Raw genomic sequence first — 22,192 nt, 5'->3', positions numbered from 1 at the left:
TGCTGCTTCTGAGCCCCCCCAGCCTGGTATTCCGTTATAGCGCCCCGGGCAGACTGAGGCAGGCAGCCAGGCTACCACTCGGGCGTGAGGGCATTTCCAGGCAGCTGAGATCACAGCACGTTCACTTCCCCTGCATTCTTATTACAAAGCCGACAGGGCGAGAACCCCACTGAAGGACGGAGCAAATCCAGGCCGAGCAAGACACAGGACACCTGGTATGTCTGAAGGTCCGGGGATTCAGACAAGAGGCAGAGAGAGTGGGGCACTGAACTGCGAATAAACACATGTAAAGAGACCAAAACGGATAAAATAACAACGCGTTTGATGACTGTAAGAGGAAAAAGGTAAGGCGGGAAAAGTAATCACAGTATAAGACCTGACTCTGCTGTCAGTCACCTTTATAATCACAATGGCTCTAACTTAAACCACACTCTCTGTGCGTGGGACACGGGTGACGGGAAGAAGTGGGGGGGGCAGTGGGTGGGGGCGGGGAGTAGCTACAGCCCCTGCCTGTCTTCCCTGTGGGAAGTCAGTAGCTACTGATGAGCTGGAAAAGCACGGGGCGGCACTACAAGGTCATTTCGGAATACAGACATAAATACTAACAGAACTAAGGACAAAAAGGAAGTGGTTGCCTCAGGGGAAGAGTGACTGGAGTGGGTGGGTGGTGCGGAGGGCAAGGGGACAGCTGGCTTTTAGGACAAGGGCTGGGGATCGTTTAACTCCTTAGGTAACAACCACATACAACTTCGATTTTAAAAGACACTGAAAGAAAATGTTTTCCTGGGAGCGGTGGATGATAACGGAGCTCAGACAGTGGCTGGAGAGAAGTTTGCTAGGATGGAGATCCTTCCTGGCCTGAGAGGCAGGAGGGAGGAGGCCCACGGTGGACAGCGGAGCTTGCAGAGAACAGCAGGTGACCGCGGGGCCCCTGCTCCCATCGCGGCCTGGAGGAAGACACTTGGCTGCACGCCCTGGCGTGCGTGGGAAAGTCACACAGCAGAGCGGCTGTGCAGGGCCGGGGGTCCAGTCAGGGACGTCTTCCGGCTCCTTGGTTGGGCCTCCCCTTCGATCCTGGCTGGAGACCCTTGGGGGCAGAGCCATGGATCCAGGCTGGCCAGCCCATGTGCTGTGGTGGCCTCGGTCCTCTGCCTCCACCATTTGAAGGACACAGGAGTGCTGGCCAAGACTCATTTGTATTCTGAGAAAAATAGCTCTGCCCCAGCATGCGAACAAACAGCCCCTCACTGGGGAGAGGGACACAGAATCGTGCCAGGGGCCACATATGTCCTTCGGGCTTTGGGTCAGAGCTCCCCAGATTACCGGCAGATTCTGCAGCTCCCACAGCAGCTGTGAACGCTTTGCCTTCCCCCTCTAAACACAAAGGGCTCAGTTTGCTAATCGCCAAATCTGACCTGGCCCCGAGCGCCCCTGTGTCAAAGGCAGGGACGTGGGAGGGGAGGGCCGGCTTGGGAGTGCCCATATGATTCGGCCCTGGGGGCTGCCTCCCAAGGCTCAGCTCACAGGAAGGATGCCAGACCTCTGTAGACCCAGAACGCTGCTCCCAGCCGCCCTCCCCCTACAGAGCACCCCCTCCTCAGGAGCCCCTCCTCAGGGATGCCCCTCGACAGGGTTACATCCTCAGGACCCCCTCCTCAGGGGCCCCCCCACAGGGACTCCCCTCCTTGGGGGTCTCCCTCCATAGGGAGGACCCCCCTTGCAGCCATTTCTTCCTTCACAAGGTGGGGTGCAGTGTCCCCACACCATGTGGAGGGGTCCTCAGGCTGGGCACAGGATCCCCAGTGGATGGCCCTGGACCTGCCGGGAGGCCAGGCTCAGCGCCCCGCCCCTCGTCCCAGGTCCCCGCTTCTCAACGCCAGGCGGGCCCAGGACAAGGCCCATGGAACTGCCTGGCCTCCCCGCACCTCCAATCAGATCCACCCCTGTGGCTCTGTCCTGGGGGCTCCCTTCTCCCTCACCTGCCCAGCCCGAGCACCATCACCTTCGCCCCCTATCCACCAGCAAGAACTGAGGATGCTGCCTGCAGAAGAGCTAGAACCTTCTCACCTGTGCCCCTGCGGGCCACAGTGAGGGGCCCTGCCTCTGCCCTGGCTGCCCTGGGCCAGTGTGGCCTCCCTCATGTTCCCACAGCACCCACCACCCTCTGGCACCACGGGCACTCGGTCGCTACCTCAACCCTCCTGCCCCCACCAGCCCCCATGGGAGCAGCCAGCCCTCTCTGCCCGCTGTGCAGCTATCTGAGAATGGCTGTCAGAGAGGGAACAGACAGGGCAGGGTGGCCAGCCCGAGGGGTGCTCTGATGGGGGGAGGCACGGAGTAGAAGAGCTGACCTAGGGGCTCAGGGGGGCTCCCTGGAGGAGGTGTGGCTCTGCTGGGTCTGCCCAGCTGCACACAGAGATGGTGGGGTGTGATGACTCACATTTCCATGGCTCAGTAAGGGTGTCTCACCCTTGCTAATAGGGACGCAGATGTAAAGAGCCTCTACAGAGGGCAGGGGCCTGGAAGCATCTGTTGCACCCCAGGACCCAGCAGGCACCCAGATCACTAAGCACTCATCCAGCAACAATTAACTGGGCACCTGTCAAATACGAACGGGGCTCTGAGAACCACAGAGCCATGGCCCAGTCCACATTCCCAGGACAGCCCGTCCACAAAGTTCAAGGCTGCCTGGGCTGCAGAGAGGCTGGGAGGTGGGGAGGGAGGGTTGGTCTGGGAACAGCCCCCAGGAGAGGAGCTGCTGGGAGGACACAGAACAGTGCTGTGGACAGAGGGAACAGCCCATGAGAAGGCTCTGAGCAGGAGGCCCCAGCAGCCCCTCCGTCCTCTGAGGGGCTGGTGGACCATGGGTGGACAGTGGTTGGCCCTCACTCGGTGACCCCGAGCCAGGAGGCCAGGGCGCTTGGAAGGCAAAGCTCTCCAGCACAGCTGTCCGTGTTGTCCACGTTCCCGAAGGCAGCCTGGTGAGAGTGCCACTGGAATGCTGTTTGGGTTTTAGTTTGTGTTTTTCTTTTTAAGGAGAAACAGCTGCAAGGCCCAGAGCACAGGGATTTCATGGAGAAACTTCGGATACCACAACCGGGCTTGCAGACCCAGGGCCAGGCCCCAGAACAATCCCCTCCTGCAGGGCTGGCTGCAGAGATGCCCACACCCCCCGGGGGTCAGAAGCAGGGAGACAGCCCTGCCGCTTCAGGCCCCAGAGTCAGGGCAGCGCGACTCCCCACCTTCATCTTTCTACAAGATCTCAGCCTGCAGGTAGAGTCTCAGACCAGCTCACTAAACGTGTCTCCCTGGGCCAGCCTGTCCTGCGGCCTGTGACTCACCACAGCTGTCCCACCTGGGGGCACCCTGAGTGTCTGCTGGGCCTGTCCTCCGTATGCCATACCCCAATACTGTGCCATCCTCCGTGAGCCCCGTATGGTGGTGACAGTGACAGCAGCAGTGATGGCCCTCATCACGCAACCTACACTGGCTGGCATCTCCTTGAATCCTTGCAGGAGCCCTGCTGTGTAGGTGACCCTGTCCCATTTTACAGATGAGGAAATGAGGCTTGGCATCCCAGGCCTGAGCCCCGGGGCAGGGCTGGGAGCTCTGATGCCAGCACACGAGTTCTTTTCCCTCAAGGTATCTGGGTCTGGCCTAGGAACGGGCCAAGAGGAAGCGGGTCTGGGAAAAGGTGCCAGCCTGGAAGCTGTGGATGGGGCTCCGGGGTGGCCCCGATATCAGAGCAGCCTTGAGGAGGGGTCAAGGTACAGACAGCAGCCCCACCTCCCTCAGCCTGGCCGGCTCCCAGCGCAGGAGGCCCGGACCCCCACCTGCCTCTGATAAGGTGAAGCAGGGCAAGAACAGGCTACAGTGGTGGCGGGCTGGGCTGAGGCTGGCAGAGCGCCAGGTGAACAGTGTGGGTGGCTGGACAGCAGGGGCAGTGTAGCGCCTGGTGCCAGGCAGGGTAGGAAGGGCACCAGGAGGAGGTCCATGCAGGCTGGTTCAGGAGGCCCCGACGGGGGGCACAGGTGTTCGGAATGCTGGCTGGGAGGGCACAATGGTGCCTGCGGAGGGGGTGATGGAGCGCTGGGACCCTGGGCAGGACCGGGCTGCGATCCCAAGGCCGGGCTCTTTCCTGGGAGGGGACGCAGGGAGGCGGGGAAGGATGAACTGCATTCTTCAGGACCTGATCACAGTTACCTGGTCTGGGTGAGCCAAGAGCCCGGGGCTCCTGGCAGCTGCCCAGGGCTCTCCGTGTCCACTCTGCCTCCAGATACATGGCAGGCAGCCCTCCCTCTAGTCCTGGCTGTGGGATGGGGTCCAAGGGTCAGTTACTGCAAGGGAGCAGAGAATACAACCTCCTTTCTGCCAGGCTCCTTGGAGGTGCTGCCCCCGCCGAGAGCTGTCCCAGCTCGCCAGGCAGCCCAGACCCAGTGAGAACCACAGCAGGAGCCCTTCCACCTAATGACAGTGCTCCGGAATAGCAGGTCCTGGCATGTGGGGTAAGGACAGCGGTGTGCCGCAGCTTTGCTGTTGACTTTATACACTGGGATGATGACTTTGAAAGACAAGCTTTTACCTGCTACTAAACAACAAAAAGGTTCATGGACCTCAACCCAGAAATTCTGCTCCTGGGAGTGTACCCTCAATAATGCCAAAGATACGGGGACATGACACGTGCATGGCTGCTCGTCACCACTGCTGTGTCACAGCAGGACTCAGAAAGTGGCCTTCACGTGCAGCCACAGGGAAGTGGCTGAGGCCACGGTGGAATATACTGCAGCCAGTGAGAGAGCTGGGCGTGAGCGCGCGGTGGCGCCTTGGAACTGCTATTGGGAGGGACAAGAGGGAGAATCACAGGAGCCCTGGAGGTGTGACTGTGCCCAGAAAACTCACTCCAGCAAAAGGTCTGGAAGGAGACACCCCACAGTGAGGCAGTCGGGGTCTCGGGGGGAGCCGGTGAGGCTCTGGGTGATTCTCTTCCTTGATTTTAGAAGCTTATTTAATGTGCTTCCACTGCTTTCATGATTTTAAAGAATCCTTAACTGAGAGAGACGACCTCAGCCAGAAGCCTCACAACAGAGCTTGAATTCAAGGTCGCTCATTCATTAGACGGGGAAACTGCGGTGCAGAGGGGCAGGTCACCCAGGGTCCCTGGCACAACAGAGGGCTGAGGTCTCCTGATGTGCAGTGGGGCCAGATGTAGGGGAGGGACAGGAAGTGGAGAGATGGGGGGGGCCGAGCGTGGGTTTTTGGGGAGAGGGACTGGGGCGGCCGCTCTGGGGACTGCCGGGTGGGGCGCTACCCGCAGATGCTACCCTGCCGAGGCTGGCCCTGGGTGCGCCCAGCACATAGGTGCCCAGGGGTTACCCGCCCGAGGACCTGGACGGCGTGTCCGGGCAGCTCTGCTGGTGCAGCTGCAGCATGGACACAGCGCCACAGAGGCACGATAGACCGAGTGACAGTCACACAACGCAAAGCCACGCAGCATGAGAAGAGATGGCCCCTAGTCACCCACACCCACGGGCGTTCCCTCAGGTGCCACGTGGGAGAGAAGAGCCGGATGCCGACAGAGACACTGTGCTCCCACTTACAGCCCAGTGAGATAGCCGAGTGGCCCCCGGGGGCCTGGCGGCCAGTGTGAGGACCACGGGAGCTGACTTCTCCGGCCACCCTGCCTAACCCACTTTGAGAAGAGAGCAGCTGGGGAGGATGCTGTGGCGGGCACTGGGGGTCCAGGGGAGAGCGCTGCGGCCTTCCTCAGTGCTGGAGACCCTGCCCTGGGGACGCCTGCAGTGCTGCCCCGGAATCTTCCAGAAGCAGCAGCCAGGAGGAGGAGCTCAGGGGTGGGAGCAGCTTTCCTACCATGGCCAGCATCTCCTGTGGGCCAAGGGGTCAGGTAGCTGGCCTAAGCCATGTGCCAGTGCCCACCCAGGGGGACCGAGGCATGGGAGGGGAGCCCAGCAGCGGGGAGGCATGGGGCAGGCCCTGGGGGCAGGGGCACAGCTGAGAGGTGCAAGAGGGCAGCCACAGTCAGATCTCCCAGGGCCCACCCTCCAAGCAGCTCCCCCAGCCCCCCAGGGATGTCATTCTAGCGCTCGCCACACAGAGGGCTTTGAGGAAAGCAGAAGTCACAGCAGAAGCAGGGACAGCCAGCAGGGAGAGAAGCCAGCGGGTGCAGGGGAACAGGCCGCCCCCCTCCCCGCTCCCCGCACTCCCTGACCCAGTGCACCTGGCAGCGGGCCTGCAGAGCGTCAGCCCTAGTCCCCACGGCCCCACTGGCCCCACTCCCCGCAGCCGGGCACAGCTTGTGCTGGCTTGGAGCACAAGGGAGGAGACAGCTTAAAGCAATCTCGGGATGAAAAACTAACCCAAGAGGCACAGCACAGGGGCACCCATCCCAGGTCATAGGGGACAGAGGGTGGCAGCCCCACCCAGGGCAGAGCCTGCCCAGCCCCTGGCGGCTGCCACAAAACAGGGCCAACCAGGGGTGCAGCTCCTGGGACGGGGAGGGGGAGGGGAGAGCAGCCCAGCCTGATGGGAATGAGGCGCTCATAGCTGTGAATGGGGCCAAAATGGCCCTCCTTCCCTCTACAGCCTCCAGGCCCACCCAGACCACCGCTTCACTCATTCACCTCATTAGTTCACTCATCTTCCCACACGCCATCCTCTCCCCAGTGCTTGCCAAGCGTTCCTGTGTATGGCCTCGTGGTGGGAGCTGGAGACACCAAGATTCAGACCTGGTCCCTACCTCAACGAGCTTCCAGCCCTGTGGGAAGTCAGCACCATCCAGGGGTCAGGGCTGTGCCTCAGTGAAGGAGGCATGACCCACAGTTCCTTCTGGCAGGGTGACGGCTGGACAGGGAAACGGACGGGCCGTGTGGCTATGATGCCAAGTGGGAATTGAGTTTCCCACCAACACCAAGTCCATGTCCATCCAGAGGCCACTGGCAGGGGGTGGGAAGCACCGCAGGAGGACCCCGAGGGGGCGGGCTCCATGCAGCACCCAGCAGCTATCCTGGGGCTGGGAACCCAGGGGGAACCGAGTGTAGTATCCTCAGGGCCCTGGCCCTCGGTGGCTGGGTGTTGAGGGGTACTCACATGGGGACAAAGACCATGTGACCAGGGCTCCCCAAGGACTGGACCTTGAGGGTCCTCCCATGGCCATCCTGGTCCCTGGAAAAGACCCTCTTTTGAGGTGGGAGGGCTGGAGGCCAAGAGCCGGGCCCTGGGCTCATGCAGGCAGGTGGTGGGACCAGCCATGGTCATTCTGTCTCGGCATCTTTGTAAGCTTCCTGGGATGCCCCACCCTCAGCCCCAGGGCCACTGATCACCCCATTGCCACCAGAACTCAGGTCCATAATAGAGGTGGTGGTCCTTAAGACTGTCCCCATCAGGGCTAACCACAGTGCTATAAAAAGTGCCAATTCCTGGGCCCAGCTGCAAGGGTTCAGGCCAGTGGCCCTTGCACAAGTCTGGGGCTGCGTGATATACCACCTCAGTCAGCCCCTACAGGCTCAGGAGGTGGGTGCCATGACTTGTAAAGGAGGAGACACCTTTGGGAAGGCCAAGAGACGTTCCCAGGGCCTCACAGCTAGTGACCACATGAGACGTGAACCTGGCCTAACTCCAAAGGCTCTTTAAAAGCTGCCACCAAGCCCTCCAGGCTGCCAGAAGAGACATTTAAGGATGGTGACATATGAAAATGTTCCTGAAAACTGATTTTGTTTTTATAAGCCATGCTCTGGAGCCAAGATGAAGAATTTCAAGAGAGGTCAGGAATTTTGCAAGCCAACTAGCACCCAGCACATGACCAGGAGACGCTCTCGGGTTTTGTTTTCATGTCCCAACCGTGCAGCCTTTGTAAGATGAAGAGTGAGTCTTCTCCTGCAAAGAAAACAGTTCCGCACAGGGGGGCCCCTTGCTCAGCTGGATGGGGCATGTGAACCCAACGCAAGGCTGAGCACATTCCCGCCCAGCGCAGTGCGGACGGCGAGGACTGAGCACCTGAGAGTGAGCAAGCCTCCATCCCACAAGCAAGTGTACAGGGAGAAACCACCCTGACGAGCTGGTTCCTACTCTCCCTTCACCGTATCGGTCCTTGTGTCAAATGGGAACAGGGCAGAAGAACCTGCCTAGAAGCCGGCATGAACCCTGGGTTCTCAAAGAGTCTCACTAACCCCCTGGATTTGGGATGAAAGCCCAAAGCCCAAGAAAAGTCCCCGGTGTAAGTTTGTGACAGCAAGTGGCCCCAGAGCCGACTGTAAAAGCAAACTGGGGGCCCGCTGGGCGGCACCGGGAATGCAGATAATCCTGGCACCTGACACGGGGGTGCTTCAGGCCAGCGCGCTACTCGATGTGCTAGCCATTTAGATCCCAACCTCACACCACAGCTTGAAACAGTTGCCAGTCAATTACTTAACATACTCAAGTTAAAATCGATGAACATAGAAATGACCTTCTTGGGAGAGAGGACTTTCCATGTGACCACAAAGGCAGAGGCATGAATGATTCCTAATTTTTTGGCAGAGAGATGATAGATAGATAGATAGATAGATAGATAGATAGATAGATAGATAGATAGATAGATAGACAGAGACAGACACACAGATAGGCGGATAGATAGATGATAGATAGATAGATAGATAGATAGATAGATAGATAGATAGATAGATAGATAGACAGAAAGAAATACACATGTATCTATACTTAGCACGTATATCTACATATCTGTACCTAATTTTAAACTTCACATTAAATTAAAAGAAAAAATACAATTAAAAGGTAAAAGATAGATGAGGAAAAACAATTTAAAATGAATCTGTCAAAGGTTTATTATTCTTGATATGTACAAAATTTTAAAAATCAAAAAATATTTTTAAAAGTCATCCATTAGACAAAGAATAAGACAGCAATGACCACAGGAGCACAACAGAAATAGGCCATCAATATTCAGGCAGACATGCTTAGCCGCAGTAGGCAGCGGAGAAAAGCCAGCCTGCCCTGGAGATGCCCGTTCACTTTACCCGTCAGACGGGCATCAGGGGGAACCCCAGAGCCACTGTCTGTGAGGGCGCAGGACCAAGAGCCTTAGCTCCTCGAGAGAATGCACGCTGCGGCCCTCTGGGGGCAGCCTGCTAGGGGGCACGTCGTCTCCGTGCCAGCCCAGTGCTCCCTTCTGTGATGCTGGCCTGTGCTGGGCTTCGGGCGGGAAGCAGGTGGACGCTCCATTGGGCCCATTTCCTCAGTGGTGCCCTCGGATCCGCCCAGGCAGTGCGGCCCTGCCTCCCCGCTCTCCTCTGACCCTCGTCCACGCCGGCTCTCCCACCCCCACTCAGGCCTTACCACAAGGCCACCAGCAAACACACAGCCTCAGCAAGGCCTTTCCCAGGAACCACCCGGTGCCCAGAGGTGCATGTGCACGAATGACGGCCAAGGAGCGCTTAGGCCAGAACCCCTAAACCCCGATGGGCCTCAGGGGGTCTGCTGACCTTGTCCAGTCCCGCAGCTTGAGGGGGGAATGCCTGCAGCATGCCTTGAAGTGGAAAAAAAAGTCCAGCAAAAGCATGACCCTCTTCTGTTAGAAAATCCACATGCACACGAATACCCAGAGGAGGAAGGCGTTTGGAGCGGGGAGAGCTAGAGCGTCACCCACAGGGGGATGAGGTGATCCAGGGGGCTCCCCAGGCGAGGGGAGGGTGCCCGGAGCCGCACGTCACTGTGGACGCCTGGCCGTGGGGCCGGGGGGGAAAACCCACACAACCCCAGGGTTACAGCCAACCAGGTCCTGGGCCCTGTGGCCTCAAAGTAAATGACACGCAACTAGCAATCATTTCTGAGGGGTTATAAGTGACATTTTCTTCTTTGAACTTGTCTGTGTTGCATCCACGTTCTGGTTTATAATTAGAAAAAGTGGTACAAAGCAATGAGATTATGCCAATTATTCAAGTTTTTACTGCAGTGTTTCCAAATGTTTTATTTTGTAAAGGACCTTGCGTGCCACGTCTGTACCTCACCCTACTCCACCCCTGCCGTCAGGCAGAGCCCTGCCCTCAGGAGCTGTGGACTGCGGGCAGGGGCCCCACCACAGATTAAGGCAGTGACAGGCGGCGAGGGCGGGGACTGAGGCAGCCCCGCAGTCCCCTGCCGCGCACGGATGGCCTCCGCACCCAGCTTGCTAACACGCTCCGTCCGCAGCGGGTGCCAGCTCTGCACTTTGGGAACGAGGACATTGCCAGTGGGTATGGACAGGGAGGCAGTGCAGTGACAGCTGTAGCCATGCTTGGCAAAGGGTTCCCGAGTCGAAGCGCCTGGCCTGCCCGACGCCAGGGCCCAGGTGAGTTACCCTCCCAGACGCAGCATGCTCGTGACCCCAGACAACTTCCTTGACCTTTTTCTTAGCACAGGTGGTTTCAGACCCAAGCCTTCATGATAAAGCAAGGTGGATAAAAGAGACAAAACACAAGAACCCAGAACTAAGGGCCTGGGGGCTTCTCCAGAGGCGACGGGAAGAGGAGGGAAATGGCAGAGGGCACCGCAGACACCGGCGGCAGGAGCAGTGAGCCCTGCAGGCCGGGTAGAGCAGCGCCATCCACGACACCCTGATCCTACAAGGGGACATTGGTAGGAACTGGCGTGACCCCAGCTGGCAGGCCCCTGGCCCCACGCGCACTCTGGGGCTGGGCCCCCAGGTCGGGGTGGTCGGGCCTTGTTCGGCCTTGGGGGCCCCTGAGGGGCTCTTGGTTGAGGAACAACCCCTCCTGGTATCAGTAGGCTCCAATCTATTTGGGTTTGAGCTCAGAATCGGCCCATCTAAATCGCTGAGGGTCTGTGGCATCTCCTGTTGCCCCCATTCCGAGATCAGACACGAGTATAATGCCCACAATATCCTTAAAAACACGAAGGGCTTAAATTCAGGTGGGACTGCTCCGCAGTTAAACTATGATACTGATCCTGGCAACGACCTGCCGGGGCCCGAGAACGTCAGGGCGTCCGTGCAGGAGCCGCCTCCTGGCTGTCTGCCGTGGCCGTGGCCTAGCCTCTCAGGGTCAGTTTCCTTATCTATAAAGGGAACATGATAACCCAACACAGCTCGCTGCTGTCTGAGGAGCCAGTGAGGTGATGAAGAGAAAGTTCCAGCACGCGGTTAAGCTACCCACGCCGACCTCCTGGCCCCAGTGGGGTGGTGTGCGCCCTCCCTGCAGGCATGAGCCGAGGCTGGAGAAGTAACGGCCCACATGACTTCTGGAGCCTGCAATTCAGTCTTTAAATACAGATTCTTGCCCACGCCCTTCATGCGTGCAGGGTCCTCTAGGCTGTTTGGAGAAGAGCCGATCCTCCTTTGCTCAGCACCACTCTGCCCTGTGCGTGCCTATGGGCCTCCAGGGCAGGAGGTCAGGAGGGCTCTGGCGCTGCTAATGACAAGGGCCTGGATTCATCAGGGGCCCGGGGGAAGCGGAGACGGGCTTAGGATGAGAACCCACCGGCCAGCCCACCATCCCGACCTCGGGCAGGCGAGGGACAGGATGGAGATGTCCGTGAACCCCCCTCAGTCTGGCCTCCACAGACCCAGCCACGCTGCGGACACGCACACTCACAGTGCAGAAGAGTGTGCAGAGCAAACCCTCGCTGGGGCCGACGAGAGCGGGCACCGCACTGGCCAAGGAACCAAGTGAGGCACAGCCGTGAGGAGGCTGCGAGGTCGCGCTTAAAACTGACTAGACGTTCCAGTTACTGTGCATTGTTTTCCTTTGGAAACATCTCCTTGAAGGAAACTTCTAGTTCCACACAGCAAAGTAATAAAACTCTTGTTCTTTTCCTCAAAACTCAAACTATGTCATTTAGGTGATCAACAGTGCAAACTAATAAGATTATAATATAATTTAATTATGTGATAAAGTCAAACTGAGGTTAGTAAAGAATCAGGTTGGCATCATTCAGCTTAGTGAAGCGCACTTTGTTAACCACCTCAGATAAACGCAGAATATCTGACCAGAAAATCCCTGATTATGAACAGTTGGCATTATATTTAGTATGTGAAAATACAATGTGTAAAGTTCCAGTGATCAAAAATCGACAGTCCACCAAGAAGATGCGATCGTAGAGGCTTTTTCCAAACCAGTCCAGTGCTTCAGGTGTTATTCCTCCTGGTGCGACTCAGGTGAGCCCAGCCCAGGAGGGACCAGACAGCTCGGGTGCAGCGGGACAACCAGCAGGTAAGCGCGGGGATGCACGTTCAGAAAGTGGAAGGAATCGTATTTCCTGCAACTAGAATTTGAGGTCAATGTCTTCATTAGCTTGATTTGCTCAGTTAGATTGGCTGGACCTGTGCTGGCGCAGCTACAGCTTGGATTTCCGACTGTCCACGACGGACTTGTTGGTGGAGACCTCCGCCCACCACGAGGCCCTCTCCAGCACCTGGCTCTGCTGCAGGACGCCGCTCCAGAGGTTTCTGTAGAGCTGCAGGAAACACACGCACACACACAGGCCCTAGAGCAAAGATTCCTTAGCGGCTGAGAGGGAAACGCAACTCCTCTCAGGAGCTTCTGTTAAAAATATAGGAAATTCTCTCCTGTTGCTTTTTATAAAAATTTTTAGATAACTTTAAATTTAGATAAAACTGTTCTTTTCAGCAGAAAATAATTGGCAAAACGCAACTATGAAGAACTGTAAAGAACACTTATGACGAAAACATTGTGTGCACCCTTTTCTTTGGGAATCCTTGCGGAAGGCGGACACTGTCTCCTAATCAGGGCGGCCATCGGGGGACTCTGCGAGCGTGCGTCACCACTTGTTCTGCAGTCTGTCCTCTCACACTGTGGGGCTGCCAGCTGGCATGGCGCAGGTGCAGCCGGGCAGCAGGACGACAGCGTGCTGGGCTGGTGGGCCCTGCTGTGTGGTCCCCGGGCCACCAGGCCTGGCTCACCACCCCCTCTGCCTGCCCCCCAGATTGAGCCTCCTGGGCCACCTAGTCCTCCCCTCCAGGGCTTTCAAACCTGAACTGCTTTCAGCTCAGGCACCTGGCCGGGAAACCGGGAGAGCGGTTGTCATCTCAGAGCAAGGCAGTGGGCACCCTGGGTAGCTGGTGGCTGGTTCTTCACCGGCCACAGACACAGTGCCCTGCCTGCAGCTCTGAACTGTGCCACACCCACCCACCTGCGAGGCCCTGGTCCATGCGGGGGGTGGTGGTGCCTATTTTGCATCCTGTCTCATGGCCACAGATGTTCTTTAGAGCAGCCACTTTTGCTGCGCCTGCTAACTGCACTCAGCTGCTCCCCGACACCCTGCTGCCCTGGCTCCCAAAGACACAGATTCAGGCTTTTCCCTCCACAGGCCATAAATTTGAGGTTACATTTCACAATCTGGAGTATTATGCTCCATTCGGTGAGTGTCTTCAATAATCTTCTGCAGCTGTGTTTTTTCATTTAAAATGAATTTCTCACCTAGTGGCACCTGGCTAAAACATCACTCCTAAAACTGGCAGAAATGGAACTGCAGAAACCATCCTGTCGGGTGAGGCCTCATGGGCACATTCTCCTCCATGCTCCCACGGGGGCCCTGGCCACACCATGTGACCAAGGTTCACTCTGTTTTCTGTCCCAAGTCCTGGTTTGGATGTGTCCTGGCTGGGTAACCCTGGGTAACCCACCCGGCCTCTCGGGACACTGGGTTTCTCCCTGGCAAAGTGGTTGTGGAAGGATGGCAGGTACCCAGCCCTGCAGCCAGAAGACATTAGACCCTCCACAGATATGACCATCGCCACCCTGCTGCACCCACCCCAACCCAGTGTGGCCTGGGCCCTCAGAGGTTGGGGCACCTGCCCCTCCCATCAGTCTGTTATGCCCTCACAAAGGCTGGATGCCAGTGTTCCTTGAGGACAGGTGGACAGCTCCTATCCCCTTATGTTCAGTCTCCATTGAAGCAAAGCCTGAGTTGGAGGCAGGTGTCTCAGCAGAAAGAAAGTGGCCTTAGGAGGCAGGGGTCGGGTGGGGTTGAAGCCTGCCCCACTGCTCACAGCCATGAGACATCAGGCATGTGACTACAACACTCTGAAACGTCACGTCCCCCTGGTAAGAACAACCTGTAGGGGGTACAGCGCAGAGCTGGGAGGCCCTGAGCAGACCTGTGAGCGTTGCCCAGCATGTGGGGATACATGTGGGCTCAGGAGCAAATGCTACAGGGGCCACATAGCAGAAGAGGTGGGGGCACAAGCCTGGGGGGCCCTGCAGCCAGAGGCCAGAGAAAACCTCTCGAGGGCCACATTCTGCTTAGACCCAGGTGAACGGAAGGGCCCTGGTGGCGGGAAGGGCACTGCAAAGGCCCTGCGGTGGGGATGTGCCCAGCATGATGGACTAGCAGAGAGGAGGGCAGTGAGGCTGGAGCCCAGAGAGCAGGTGGGCCTGGTGTGAAATGGCAGCGGAGAGCCGGGCAAAGGGGTCAGGCCAGGCAGGCTGGGGGCACAGGAAGGGGACCGGTGTGGTCCCAGGTACAGGGGTGCTGGTGGGGGGCCCAGTCGGGAGCTGCCCGACAAGCTCTGCTCTTTGGAATCGTTCTGGAGCACAGCAGGTCAAGAGCGACCGGGGAGCATGTGCAGTGGGGGAGCAGCCTGGCTGACAGAGGGATCCCAAGGCGGCATGGCGCACGGGCCTCACCTCAGCACGCCGCCTACAGGGCACTGAGTCTGCCCAGCTCTAGGGGGCGGCAGGCTGGGGAATGCTGACTCGCCCGAGACCACCCGGCTTCTCCCAGCCACTCCCTGCACTCTGCCCACGTGAGGACCTCCCGGAAGGCACCAGGACTGCCTGGCCCGCCGTCATCTCCAGCTCTGCAGCAACAGCTGTCAGCACCCCGAGTGGCCAGCTTGCCCCCGACGCACTTGCTCCCACGGCTGGAGGGGAGGGGGAGGCTGCTCTGACCTGGCCGTCGGCTCTGCCGATCGGTGAGTCCAGCACAAAGTCGGGAGGGGCGATCACGTCCACCAGGGCCACCGCATCGTCTTTCAGCTGTTGGGAAACACAGTCCTAACACTTGGCAAGGCCCCGAGATCTCCACGGAGACCAAGTAACAAAGCCCCGGGTGTTTGTTTAGTAACCCTGGCCTGCTGGCGGCTGGGTTACTAATGCATTGTCTTTTCACTGGCCTGGATGACAGATTCCCTCAGTGAGTGCTGTATATTTTCACCATATTGCTATTCACTCAAGACTTCCAATGTGTTATTTGTTTCAACAGGTAGGGACTGCTCGTAAAAGTGGCGATTCAGCAGCTCACTAACTGGCAACTGTCCTCAGGTCTGTCTCTGACCCCTGACTTATCTGGGCAGTGGCTGTTCCAACATAGGAAATATGCCCAGGAAAAGTCACAGAAAAGGCATTTATGGGCACCTGGAAAAGTCATGCGAGCGCTCTTTCGTTCAGTTTTATTACTCTCTCTTTTAATCATTCAACTCGTTCTTTGGTATGACAAGTGGAATTTATATGAGCAGACTCCCAAGAATTTCTTGAAATGCAAAAACAATTTTTCCTTAAAGTAATTGTTAGACACCACGGCTGTGCTGGAGAAAGCACCAGAATGCAGTAACTTCAGTGACACAGGCTGAGGGCAGCCAGCTGGCACAGAGCCGACATTACGACCACGGGGGGAGGTGAGCACTTGCCCCACAGCCACGCGTAACTTCTCACTGCAGGCTGGGAGCCCCTGCAGGCCCAGCTGCCCCAGAGGGGAAGCATCAGCGGGGCAAGGCCTCTTGTCTAGACCAGGGGTCGGCAAGCCTTTATGAAGGTCAGATAGGACAGCCTGGCTTTTCAGGCCAGGGGTCTCTGCCCCGCTGCTGGCCTGAGCTGAGGCAGCCTGGACGCACCCACAGATGGTACACGGGGCCAGACACCACTGGGACTGCTGGCTCTGTCCAGGACTAAGAGTGGATGCCCCTCCACCCAGCTGACCAGCCCTCCCTGGTGAAAGGACCCGATCTGCCAGGGGGTGGAGACAAGGTGTGGGCTGTTCTTGGGACATGACTGCGGGCCTCAGCCGCAGCCGCGCAGTGCCCAGGGAGGCAAGGGAAACAACCATAGCATTTATAAACAATTCACCACCATGGAACACCTGAAGGAAACTCCCTTCCTGCCACTGGTTCTACTTAAAGAAAAGTAAGTGTGGTCGATATATGTGCAGTGATTACAGACGCAGCCTTACCCAGATCCCACAGAGAGAGAGGCATGCTGCTTATGAAGTGGACCCAGGGCGCAGTGTGAACCCGCCCCAAAGCCACTGCCTGACGACATCTACTCGGAGCCCTGCCGAGGAGAGCGCAGTGGCGTGTCACCGTCATTGAGATGCTGGATCAAAGGCTGGCAGAGCTTTGCCTCACTTCCTACCATCCCAGGAACAGCACCAGCAATTGCGGCTGCTCGGCCAGGCAGGCAGCACTAACACACATGATTTGTTAAATATAAATCAGCTAAAATGAAAGAAAATTGAACATCCTCAATCCACTGCCTACAGCCCCATGTGGCAGCTCCAGACCATGACTGTGCCTGTAGAAAGTTCGGCTGGGCACAGCTACCAGGCCACGAAGTAGGCCCAGGCCATTGAGGTTTCTGGGTGACAAAAGTAAATGCATACAATACACAAGTCAAATACTGTGACCTTAAGTTGGAGGTGGTGTACCTTGAAATGCAAGAGATAAGGCGTATCCGTGTACGGATTCTATGGCATTCCCCAAAAGCTACTCTCGTCCCAGAATGATCTCGTCATTTCCCTGTTCTCGTGAAACACTGCATGCACAGAAACATGTGAGAAGCAAAGGCGTGTGTGAATGAATGCAGAGTGGCTACGTCAATGCGTGGACACCGTGATAATATAAAGGTGACTACCACTCACCTGGGAGCACAGGTCCAAGATGGCGTTCTCTATCATTTTACCTGCTTGCTCGCCAGAAAAGTAGCCACCTGTAAACACACCACCGGTTACACTGGGGTCCAGTACCACCCAGAAACGCTAATCGTCCTGACACGGCTTCTGAACTAGTCCTGCGGGAGCCCGTGGAGCCCCTCTCCTGTGACAAAATCCTGCCGCTGAGCCCAGCAGTGCCTCCCTCACAGGGCTGTTCCGGGGCCCCTCCCTGCCACTGCACTTGTACCAGGCCGGGTGGCGGCCGCCCTGCCGCGGGTGTTGCCGTGGTGTCCAGCACGCCCAGGGACCTGGCCTGTGCACCACAGACCTGCAGACACAGAACCTGCTGCTTTGATTTTTGCTGAAGAAAACTGGCTGCTCGGACTTGTCCTGTCTCAGGGTCTCCTGCCCTGCACCCTGCCCTGCCTGCCACTCCCTCTGCAGCCAAGCCCACCCTTCCCTTTGTTGACCCTGTGCTCTCTCTGCCTCCATGGGGCAGCACCAGCCCACAGGGGGAAGACCTGGGTTCCTGGCCAGGGGTAGGGCAAAACCCCTCACTCTTCCTAAGGCCCAGAGGAAAGCCCAGGATGTGAACAGATGTGCAGGTCAGCTGTAGCATTAATGTGTTACGGGACAATCCAGAAAGTGTCCGGAAGGGCTTCTTAGGGGGACAATACTGAGAAAATCCCATTTCTACCCATCTTCCAGGAGTTAGCCCAGGCATCACCTCCTCCAGGAAGCCCTCCTGGGTCCCCAGACAGGGCTTTCCTGAAGGCCCCCTCCCAGGAGCCTGGGCCGGTGAGTATCCATGCTCTGTGGAGCCCGGCGCTGTGGGCTTTAGCTCTCTCTGACCAGCTCCTGCTCAGTGTACCACCGGAAGTGCTCTCTGAACCCAGCTGGGCATGGCCTGCAAGGGGCCTGAAGGGAGCTGCACGTCTGAAGCTGTTTTCCAGTTCGGATCTGGGCCCTTCCGCCAGGAAATCCACGCAGCAGTGGGCCCTCCCTGGACAGGCCAAGGCTCCGGGACAAGCAGAGGGCGCCCGCCACAGGGGCTCACCTCGGTAGAGCAGCGCCGTGTGCTGGCTCAGGGACCACAGGGCGTAGAGGGCACTGAGCCGCCCCAGCACGGCCCGCAGCGAGGGCGGCACGCTGGGCTGGTGTGTGTACGCATGGAACCTCCGCACCACGGTGAGCTCCAGGAATGCCAGGGCCAAGGAGCGGCAGTAATACACCTGGAAACAGACCACAGACAGGCCGTGATCGCCAGCGGGCAGCTGGGCCCAGCCACAGCACCAGTTGCAGGAGGGCACTAAGACCGGGGGAGGCAGCGGACAGATACGCAGCGTGGAGCATCACTGTGGGAACGGGACCGGAAGGCGGCACGGAAACAAGCCGGGGCTGCGGCCGCTCTGGCAGGCCGCGCTCGGAGCCCTCGGGAAACAGGTGACAGCCCCCTGCTCGGTCCCACCTGGGTGGGGGTCATGGACAACGGTGCTTGCCCTGTGCCGGCCTGGCCCTGCAGTGGGCTCCCCAAGGACACAAGACCCAGTGACTTTTGCCCCTAGGGCCGCCGAGAAGGCGCTAGTGGGCTGCGCCCGTGACCCGGCCCCAGTGGGCCCCAGGGCACGGCCCCCTCCTCTCCTCGGGTTCCTGAAGCAGCAGTTTTCTGCTCCCGTCTCACATCCAGGAGCAGGGACCCGCTGACTGGAGGCCGGGGTGGGGGCACCCCCAGCTGAGCTTCATCTGCACAGTGATTCTGGTGCCAGCTGTGATTGTGAAGGCAGGGGCTCACCACAGAGCTTCTGGTCCCAATTTCTTCTTTTCTTAACCAATGCTGAAAACACCTGATAATCATTAGCTTCATTTACTAGCTTTTCTTCCCCATCTCCAATTTATCATTTTACCAGATTTTTTAAATTAGAAAAACAGTACATGCACTGCCTGATTTGTTATAATGAGCATGTGTTACTTTTGAAATTAAAAAAATAATCCTTCGCGGTGATGAACGGGGAAGATGGGGAAAGCTGACACAAGGCCCTTGCCAAGCGCTTGGCATGGCTCTGCCCCCAGTGTCAGCCCCCAGTGCCAGCCAGCACTCAGCAGCGCAGGTGAGGAGGGCGCGCCGGGGTGGTGGGGCGTGTTGGCGATGGAGGGGACTCCGCCCCCGGGACCTGCTCTGACCTTCAAGGCCCTCCCGGTGCCCTGACACAAAGAGCCCCAGGAGAAAATCCCGGGGAGGATGCTTTCTCCCGCCTCCTGCCAGTCTGGCCCATCCTGACCTGGCTGGGCTGCTGTGTGCCAAGAGGACATGTGCCCTGTTTCCCGCTGCCCTCCACACAAGGGCCAGCCTGGACCTGCAGAGCTTCTGTGCCCCCTTCTGCTCTGGTGTCCCAGTGTGCTGGGGGACACAGGGTGCTCACAGGGAGGACCTGCCGCAGCTGACGATGCAGGAGGGTGACAAGGACCAAGCTAAATGCTCCCAGCACATCGCCTTGACCTCGCCTTGACCCTGGGGCTGCAATACGGTCAGCTGGCAAGGGCTGGAAACGCCTGAACCCAGGGGTCTGGCCCCAGCGCCCACCCTTAACCACTCAACTACTTCGCTGGAGCCCATCATACAGGTGAACGTGCCCCAGCCCCAAGGTGCTCATGCGCTGCCGGCTCCTCCCCTCCTGGGAACCTCCTGAATCCCCCAGGCCAGGCTGGCCCAGCAGCGCCCCTGGACCAGGTCCTACAGCAGAGGCCAGCAGCACGCCTGGAAAGGCAGCCCTGTGCGAGCTTGCTGCCATCCTGAGGCCCGCTGAGCTTGAATCACAACGCGGCAGATAATGACCCGGCCTTGGGAGAGCCGGCTTCCAAGTCCACTAGGCTTTTACAAGGGTATGAGCATGGGTGCTCGGCCCACACACCAGGCCTGAGCTTCTTGGTCTGGACAAGGGATGGCATTAGTACCAATGTCCTGGCACTGCCATGAGGAAAACTGAAAAGGCGCCGTGGCCCCCAGACTCTAGGAGCCACAGGGGGCGGGCAGCTCTGCTTCCACGGCCTCCCAGCACCAGGCCCCCGGAGGCCTGCGGTGCCTGGCTTCAGGGGTTCTCCATGGGGGCGAGTTGGCACTGCCCCATGGGAGCACCGGCACTGTCAGAGGCATCTGGCCGCCACACTCGGAGTGCTATGGGCATCTGAGAGGGGAGAGGTGGGGTGCTGCTGGGTGCCACACAATGCATGCGACGGGCACCCCCAGAGTGAGGTGGCCCAAATGTCCACAGTGCTGGGGTGGGAACCTGGCTTTAGTTTCTGCATCCTCACTCCCTTGACAAACGACACCCCCCTGAGTTCCCTCGAAGGCCTGTCCCTGCTGTCAGCAGACTGACCATGGCAGTTATGGGTGAGGGCAGGTGCCGTGACTGACGTGTCCTACAGGTGTGTCCACTCTGGGCCATGGGGAGGAATAAATTCCTCGAGCAGGTCCCTGCTCCCACGGCAAAGCTTCTCCACAGCTCACACATGGGCAGGCCTGTAATCGAGAAGTGCTCCAGTGGGTGTGCAGACAGGCACGGGGCTGCTCCTGTAGGCGGCACAGGGTGCGGGCCGCAGCTCTGCGGCTCAGCTCCGAGCAGCCTTGGCAGACCCTGAGGAGCCTGCCCGGGTACTTCTGGGGCCGAGCGCAGCTGAGGGTCACTGCTGCTCGAGAGCCGTACCGCTTGAAGAGACGCACACCTGACGCTGGGGGGACGGCCCACTGCCAGCCCTCCCCACCATACCTGGGTGCCCCGGGCCAGGCTCTCCTCTCGAGCCCCCACCCGCAGTAACCCAGGGAAGGCGTGACAAACTAATCTGGATGCAGATGCTGATGTCCAGAGTGCTCTGATTGCAAGTAATGGGGACTTCAGGCAAAACGAACTCTGAAGTGTCCAAGTTTAGGGGTCAGGCGCACAGCTCAGGGAAGGGCCAGGTCTGGGGTCCACAGACTTGGGCTCAGTGGAGGCCTGCACAGCTGGGCCAGGTGACCTGGGGCACCTCTCTTGGCCTCAGTTTCCTTACGCATCAGAGATGGCCTGGTGTGTGACGGTTGCAAGGAGCCTCGTGTGTGGCTGGGGGAGAAACATTCTCATCTGCCACTGGACGCAGCCCTGATGGAGTCCCGAGGAACCTGTGGCAGGCTGGTCCCAGGGGAGGGGACGCCACCACCCCCTTTTGTATCTTCTCACTTGGAACATGTGAGGGTGTTAACCAAAAGATGCAGCAAATACACCTTTTTTTTTTTTTAAGAACCTGTGTGTGCCTGGCTTGTAGCCAGTAGCCAGTAAATGGCAGCTGTTGGCAGGAACCCACAGGTAAAGGCTAATAAACTTCCCCAGCTCAGTCAGGGGTAAGCAATTTTGTATTTCAACCAACACAGCCAGAAACTGCCCCAAAGGGACACAGCTGTTCACAGCCAGTGACAGCGAAGGGAATGGCTGCTGGCCTCCGGATGCTGTCTGCCAACCTGCGTGCCCCTGGCCCTGGTTTCCGGGCAGGCCACCCTCGATGGCGGGATGTCTTTCCCCACCGCGGATGCTCTGTGAGCTCCGAGTCCCACGTGCTCCCCGGCCTGTGGTCTGCGCTCTGCCTTCTGTCTGTGGCATCTCCCACTACTCAGAAATAGGGAACGTTTATGCAGTCAGAGGCATGTTTCCTTTTCACAGCTTCCGAGTCTCCTGTCTTAGCAGGCTCGTCCCACCTCAAGGTCATGTAGATACTCTCTCAAGTTTTCTTCACATGCTCTTGCTGCTGGGGTGACCACAGGGGAGGGGTACGGCCTCCCTGGGACCCTTGAACGCCCAGCTCGGGCCTCGGGCAGCTCTCGGCTGTCAGAAATGACCCAGCGCTTGCTCTCAAAATGATCTGTGACCCAGACCAGGTGCGCGAAACGCAGACCCCTCTTGGGTCATTACCTTCTCCTCCAGGCCTCAGGGCCCCCTTGCTGTCCGTGGTCACAGCTGCTCTTTGTGGTTGCCTCTCAGCTTGTGTGCTGGTCAGCTCTAGTGCCCTCCCCAGGGAGTCCTGGGCCGGCTGGCACCCCACCCTACTTTGCCACATGAACCACTGAAATGCTGTCCTGAAGTTCAACGAACATCTAAAGGCAAATTACGTCTCAAACAGCTGAGCCACCCACAGGGTTCCGCTGTCAGAGAGCATGTGCCAGGTCCCAGGCCCCGGCCAGCGGGCGTGGGTGCTAAGAGAGAGTGCCGAGCTTACAGAGACATTCTGGGCGGCTCCCCGGACTCAGCTGCAGTGGGAACGGGCTCCTCTGTGC

The 22,192-nt window shown here is 58.4% G+C and overlaps 1 protein-coding gene across 6 annotated transcripts in view; it reads right to left on the bottom strand.

The window, feature by feature from the left end:
• Positions 1 to 11,868: 11,868 nt before the first annotated feature.
• ACOX3 (acyl-CoA oxidase 3, pristanoyl) overlaps positions 11,869 to 22,192 on the bottom strand; it is a 45,505-nt gene continuing 35,181 nt past the window's right edge. For all 6 annotated transcript variants that reach the window (XM_073237988.1, XM_073237990.1, XM_073237987.1 and 3 more), the window contains 4 exons: positions 17,951 to 18,125; positions 16,882 to 16,949; positions 14,919 to 15,005; positions 11,869 to 12,462 (listed from right to left, as the gene is read on the bottom strand). In XM_073237988.1, coding sequence (XP_073094089.1) covers positions 12,343 to 12,462; positions 14,919 to 15,005; positions 16,882 to 16,949; positions 17,951 to 18,125 — 450 coding nt within the window. In that variant the 3' untranslated portion in view covers positions 11,869 to 12,342. The remainder of the gene's footprint in view (positions 12,463 to 14,918; positions 15,006 to 16,881; positions 16,950 to 17,950; positions 18,126 to 22,192) is intronic.

The sequence above is a fragment of the Manis javanica genome, chromosome 5, assembly GCF_040802235.1.
Source record: "Manis javanica isolate MJ-LG chromosome 5, MJ_LKY, whole genome shotgun sequence".
Lineage (NCBI taxonomy): Eukaryota > Metazoa > Chordata > Mammalia > Pholidota > Manidae > Manis > Manis javanica.
The sequence above is the reverse complement of the archived record's forward strand: the minus strand, read 5'-3'. Positions and strand labels throughout refer to the sequence as shown.